The sequence below is a fragment of the Melampsora larici-populina genome (genome assembly GCF_000204055.1).
Source record: "Melampsora larici-populina 98AG31 unplaced genomic scaffold MELLAscaffold_16, whole genome shotgun sequence".
Classification (NCBI taxonomy): Eukaryota; Fungi; Basidiomycota; class Pucciniomycetes; order Pucciniales; family Melampsoraceae; genus Melampsora; species Melampsora laricis-populina.
In genome coordinates, this window is record NW_006768780.1 from 129744 (window position 1) to 136772 (window position 7029).

Below are 7029 nucleotides of genomic sequence, written 5' to 3' on the forward strand. Positions count from 1 at the left end.
TTTAATTCTAAAGAAATGAAATTGAAGTCAAAAAAACTCTATATTTTCTTTTTCATAAGGGCTCTTTTCAAAAAAATCATCAAAAGTTCAACTAAAAAAAATGAAAACACACACACAAACAAACAGAGAAACTCAAAGATAAAGGAAAACGCAAAGAAGAAGAAGAAAAGAAGAATCTTATCTAATTTGAAGATCTATTGGATCTTGATCTATAAAACCCTAACCATTTTACTTCCTACTCCAATTCCAATTCCATTCATGCTACGTTTTCCCAAACCATCTCAACTTCTCAATCCTTTTCTAACTTGCCAAGCTCTAGCCGGTAAACCTAAAAAAACAGAACCCCAAAATCAATAAACCAACCTGTTTAGATTTTTTTTGAAAAGAAGTGAATTTACCTTGTAATCTTTGAGCAGTAGGTGAAATGATTAATGATAATGAGATTGCACCAATTAAAATACAAACGATTTGCATAATATAATAACCATCTTTTTGAGTTTGACAAATCCCATTTAAATCTAAACAAGTTGATTTTCCTAAATCCGTCACACATTCTTTTCCTACATAACCAAAACCCAATACCCAAAAAATCAAAATCAAATTAGCAAGAGTAAACAAAAACTTGGTGATGTATGTCTCTAGAAAAGTGAAGTTCATAACTTACCTTGAAACTCAAGTTGAGTAGAGTTTAAAGCTCGATTAGTCACACTTTCATTTTCAAAACCACAATAAGCTTCTGTAAAATAATCCACTCCTTTCAAAACGAAATACTTTGGCCAAGTTCCTCCCAAGTTACAAACTGTATTCAAGAGCTATGGTGAAAAAAATATGTAAAACAAAAGACTCGTTAGAAATCCCGAAAAAAAAATCAACATGATCTTTTTTAACACGTCACAATCTTGGGTTTCTTTTTTTTTCTTTTGGCTTTGAATCACTTACTGTCATATATGTACCACCGATCAATGGATCAGCAATCTGTGTATGAAAAGCCGAAATTCCCACAAATTGAACCGTACTAAACCCAACCAAAAGAAATCATCAGTTTTTTTTTTCAATTTCCATCAAATCAAAAAACCAAAAGATTTCATGATCGAGAAAGAGAAAATGGTAAACTTACCTAGCAAAACTTGAAATCACCGTTGAAATGATGACCAAAACGAAGTATGAAGTCGAAAGTGGTTTAGAGTTTGGAAAAAAATAAACTAATCCTATACCCCAAGCAGCAAATAACAATCTAAACCACATTGCACAAATCCACTAAGATCGAGTTTTTCCAAATCATCAAAAATGAGAAAAATCAAATCAAATCGAATCAGTCAACAGGTAAGTTATTTTTTACTAGATCAAGAGAAGTAACAAAATCAACTAAACTGGTCTAAGAGGTTTTTCACCACTACTCCATTTAGCAGCAAAATAACCCAAACCAATCTGAAAAGGAAAATCAATCAAAACACTCAAAGCTAAATCTTCCTTACTCAAACCTTTTTCCAATAACTTTAAACTAGTAGCCGCATCATTAACAGAAGTACCAATCTTAGCAATCAAATGTAACAAAATAAACTTTTGAACATGTTTTAATTTACATATCTCAAACATGATTTTGTAAACTTTTTTGACATTCATTTTGGGTTCGGTTGAAGTTGAATCGTGGGTTTCTTCGGTTTGGAAAAAGGTTAGGTAGATGGTTACGATTAGGAAAGAAATGCCTCCAGACTTTAGGTAGCCTGAAAGGGTCATGATTGGGTATGATTGACTGGATAGACCGAACAATGCTCTCCATCTGTTATTACTGAATTCTAAACTATTGAAAGCTAAAAAGACAGTAAACGATAAGAAATCTAATGAACCGCATATCCAAATTCAAACCATATCAATCATTAGTTTTGGTTTTGGTTTTTTGATTTGAAGCATTTTGGGAAAGCTTTTGATCAATGTGAATAGGTTTTTGAAACTTACAACCGATATTTAATCCAACAGTTTGAGCCGTAGAAGCGTACGAAAGGTTATCTTTCGAAAGCAATTCCAAAGCCCAACCATCTACCGCAATATCTTGAGTAGCAGCAAAGAGTACCAAAGTAAAGAACAATCCGGTCAAAGTTTTCACATCAGGTACATCAGCTTCCATCAAGACTGTAACATTATTGCCTAACCACCATAACATCATTCCAACTAAAGCTTGTACAGGAATAATCCATGATTTACGTCTTCCTATCTTGGGGAAATAAATTGAATCTACTATTGGTGACCATAAGAGTTTTAATGAATATGGATATGAAGCTAGTGAGAATAAACCGATTTGGGAATAAGATAATCTGGCTCTTAGTAAGAATGGAATCGATCCAAAGGCTAATCCGACTGGAATTCCTTGTAACATATCTACATAAACAGAATCATATATTAGTATTTATCAAGATCTTTCAAAAAAATCCTTGGATTGACTTACATAAGATTACCAATAAGACCATTGCTTTTTTATCTTTTAAAGTTAAAGTACTAATAGAACTACTATTAGGAGTCACCAAACCAGATTCAGATCCTAATCCGTTTTGTCTATACTTTTTACTTTTCTCTGAATCAATCTTCTTTAAAGGTTTACGATGATTAGTTTTACTATTAATCATACTAGAATGTTTTTCTGATGTAAGTTCTTCATTGGGATTAGATTGAGATTGGATTTCAATGATTTCTTCTTTTTCATTCATGTTTCCTCTAACTCTTAAACTTTGAGAAGGTGAATCTAAATGATGTTTGGATAATCTTTCATCTTCTTGATCTCTAAGTTTTAAGTTTTGATTTGATTTATTTTTTTTCTTTTTGTTAGATTGTGATTGGTTTGGTGATGAATCTTGATCTGAATAATTATTAGCCAAGACTGCAAATCGATTTGATGATGGAGTTGATGACATTCTTGATTAAATCACTTGATCCTTGATCCTTGATCCTTGATGGTTGTTGTTGGTTGATGGTGTTGGTTGGTTGGTTGATGGCTCAGCACCCGATCGAGTTCACCACGTGTCTCTCTCTCTCTGTCATTCAATTTCAAATCAAATCAGTTCTCCTCAATACCCCATACTTACCTAAACCTATACCCATAATCATCCCAATCATCATCCATCATCTCTCAATCTCCTCAATGTATCTAGCAATGTTTTGTAACAGAAAAGACAATCAATTGACTTTCAAAATTAATCATCCAAAACCAAATAACGATAAAAATATAAACTTAAAACAAGACTAGTTGTACCATAAAATCAAAAAATCAAAATCAAAATCAAAATCAAACTAGCATTCTTCTTGAACCTTTTGATTCAAATGTCCAGATCACAAATCACAAAAAAAAACCAAAAAAAAAACAGAATATACCAAATCCAAAACCAAAAACTAAATGAAATCATGAACACACAAAATGCTTAAAGAATGAAACCCAGTTCTTTGGCGAAAAAAAAACCGAAAAAATAATCAATCAAAGAACCAACCCCTTCAAAACTTGCTTTAAATTGATTTCCATAAACAATCTGGAATCCTTTTAGCTTCTTATCTCTTACGGTTTTCCATCTATTCTTGTTAAGGTAAAAGCTGCAATCAATCCTTTCATTAAGATCACCATACAATAAGGTAACAAGATCCCAAACACACAAACATCTTGCCATAATCTTCTACCATTCAATCGTCTCTAAAAATCAAACCAAAATAAAAACATCATTCATCAAGATTGATTTTCAAAAAAAAGTCTTCTAAATAAAACATTCGTAAAACTTACTTGTAATTGTGATTCTTTTCTAACTAATAGTTCATCTTGTTGTGTTCTAGAATCCGTCACAAAAATAGATCTAGCTTTCCTAACATGAAATAAAACCACAAAGAAAATAGCTAAGATTGAAAAAAATCAAAAAAAAATTGGTCATCAGTTTTCTTTTCTCACTTCAAACTCAACATATCTTCCAAGGGAAAAGAAAAAACAGCCAAACAAACCAGGCAAGATACCCGTCATAAATGTAGATCCCACACATCCCAACATTTCAATCGTACTACCTTCACCACCATTACTACCACCCCAAAGCACAGCTCCAATCGAAACCCCAACCCAAACGATCATCGTCACTAATCTAGCACCCCAAACTTTGATTCCTTTTAATTCTTCATCTTCATCTTCATCATCCCATTCTGTATCAATCCCTCTTCTTCTTTCTCCTGATTTACTCGAATTCCCTCGATTCCTTAATCTCGCTCGTCTACTAGAAGCTGTTCTGATCACAAATGGAATTCGACAGAAATGGAAAAGTGAGGTGGTTGCTGCTCTTAATGAAAGTGGAATCGATGGTATTAAAACTATCAAAATTAATACTCGAGAGGCAGAGATCCATGGATCGGCAGACGGTAAGGAAGCGAGAAAATTCACTTGAAACAAAATTGTAATTTTCGAAATCATTAGTTCGACTGTAACTCAACTATGGTTCAAGAAAGAAGCATTACCTTCGTAACCACCATGATCCATACCCAAGTACCCTACCAAACCCCAACCAAGACAAATCAAACAAGCATAAAGTACACCTAGAAATGATGCTGATTCCCAAGAATATCGTCGAAGAGTATAACTTGTAGCAAAAGAACCTCGATTGAGAGTAGGATCCGGGGTAGCACCATGGCCGATGGGGACCATCGGATGATGAGCCGGTTGGGCTGGTAGTTTATTAATTCTTTTCAATGATCTAAGATGCGTGAATGTGTTTTGTGGAGTAGTGAGACAAAAAAGGATAATAGCTGTAACAATTCCAAGGCAATAGGTATTCCAGATTAGTACAGATACCGAAATGAGATGATGAAGAAAAAAACGTACTGAATCCACCCCAAACAGTACCACCCATAATTTCACTATAAACATCACCTTCACCACTTGGTGGTAATTTACGTCCAAGTTCTTTATTGAGTTGCCTTAATCTGAACCCAATGAGTCCTAGTGCGATCGGCCAAAGGGTAGTAAGAAGAAGCGGAAGACGTGAGAGAGTAGGAAAAGCAGCAGGCATGAAGATTGGTCTTCGAGGACGAATAAAGTTTGGGATCAGTGAAATTAGAGCGACAAAAACGATGATGAAGACTCGTGAATAGAGGATTGCAGCTTTAGGTGTGTATTGTCGAGTGAGTTGAGCAAACTAGATAGAACCAAGTCAGATGGTTCGATATGATACCTTAAAGACAAAAACTTACTAGGTCGGATACCATCATCATGTTCACCATCCCACGACCGCCAGCGATGAAAAGACGAGAGAGTTCAACCACCGATTCACCAAACCAAAGATTGAAGCCTTTGCATCGATCTGGGAAGACTGCAGATGCAATTTGAGCATAGGTTCGACCGCCTACATAACGACCACATACGACTAAAACAACATGAGAGAACCAAGCGAGGAAAGCTGAGAGGAAGAGGACTGGTAAACCGATAGGTAAACCGAGTAAGAGGAAAGCGTGTGGGATGAAGAGAGGTGCAGGTGAGAGTCTAAGGTTTGAGTGGATATCGTTGGATGATTGATTAAGAAGCGATTGATTCATAGATTCGGAATGAGATCGAAACATCGAAAGATGGGTATGGTTGGTAATTGAGATGAGTATCAATTAATCGAGTGATAAGGTGTGAAATAAATGGAAATTTCATTAGTCAGCATATGATCTGAGGATGAGACACAAAAGCCACTCACATATCACCAGCAATGCCTAAAGCCACTTCCCAAATCTCTAATTCACCACCGGCATCAAGTCTACCACCACCATAAACCCTACGTTTCTTACGTCTTTTGAGTTTTCTTCTACGTTCGTCAGATAGACGAGTAGAATCAAGACTGATATCAGGAGATTGTAAATCGGAATCAAAACTAGAATTAGATAAGATTTGAAGATTAGGATTAGGTATGATGGTAAGATGAGGTGTTTGATTTGAAGTAGATTTATATGATTTAATACATTTTGATATTTCAATTGATTTATCATCTTCATCATCTCCTTCTTCTCCTTCATCTTCTAATGAATCATCTTCGTCGTCTTCTTCTTCTTCATCTTCACTCCAATTTAGATTTGAATTTGAATTTGATTGTTGAGATTTCCAAGAGGAGAGTAATTGACCCCTTTCTGCATCTGCTTCTGAAGAGGTATGAGTATGTTGTTCGTCTTGATCTGTTTCATTGGGATGTTGATGATGGATTCGAATGGGAGAAGTTAGAGGTAATTGATAATCATCAGATCGATCTGAATCTGAATTTGAATCTGAAGGTGAGGTTGGTGGATGGACGGTTAGATTGGTTTCTGTCATGGTTGTTTTCATTAGTTGAGTTCTTCGTTTAATCTGTTTCTTTCGAGTGAGTTGGTTGTGATTGGTTTAAGTGATGAGCTGAAGAGTGGTCAAGGGTTGAGTTCAAAGGTAAAGAAGGGTACAGACTACTTTCAAATCCAAATTAAATTAAAACGACCAAATTTAACTACTTAAGTCAGGCTTTTATCTTAATATTTGGTACTTAGTAGACTAAACTTGACTTTAAACTTTAAAGTTTGAACTGCTCTGCTTCGTTCGGAGTTCCATGTGACTTTCTACTTGATCAAACATCCTCATCGGTTGTGAATGATCATTGCATCACACCGCAACCAATCTCATTGAGCTTACCTCTACACCTCTTCATCCTCGAAAAACATGCTTCTGGCCCGTCGAGTAAGCTCATATCGAAACAAGAATTTCAAGTCTTCAAGCTTTATCTCAACACATTCATCACGTCCTCGCCTTCACACTACAAGTCCCATGAAGACCTACACCTACACCTTACAAATTCGATCCAAAAAGCATCGATTTGTTATTTGAAGATTCGTGGCGGTGTTATCGATTTGGTTCATACAGAGTTTTTTTACTTTCTGGCAAACTCGGTCTGAGTCAAAGCATTCTGCGAATCCCCGCGATACATACCACATCTGAAGGTTGTCTGAGGTCTCGATTGGGGCGAGATAGGGGTCAGAATCCAAACTATCTTGGACAACTTGCTACTTTGAGTC

General features: G+C 35.5%; 2 protein-coding genes across 2 annotated transcripts; both read right to left on the minus strand.

The window, feature by feature from the left end:
* Window positions 1–315: 315 nt before the first annotated feature.
* On the minus strand, window positions 316–2621 carry MELLADRAFT_35703 (uncharacterized protein; the record flags this gene model as incomplete). Its single annotated transcript, XM_007409641.1, has 7 exons — window positions 316–621; window positions 708–812; window positions 940–1015; window positions 1118–1257; window positions 1372–1838; window positions 1957–2376; window positions 2444–2621. The coding sequence occupies 7 exons, from the start codon at window positions 2619–2621 to the stop codon at window positions 316–318; spliced, it is 1692 nt and encodes a 563-aa protein (XP_007409703.1).
* Window positions 2622–3152: 531 nt separating this feature from the next.
* Window positions 3153–6390, minus strand: MELLADRAFT_116329 (uncharacterized protein; the record flags this gene model as incomplete). The annotated part of the gene is made up of 7 exons (XM_007409640.1): window positions 3153–3673; window positions 3761–3870; window positions 3973–4398; window positions 4474–4761; window positions 4838–5150; window positions 5206–5494; window positions 5694–6390. 7 exons carry the CDS (start codon window positions 6311–6313, stop codon window positions 3542–3544), a joined length of 2178 nt encoding a protein of 725 aa, XP_007409702.1.
* Window positions 6391–7029: the final 639 nt, after the last annotated feature.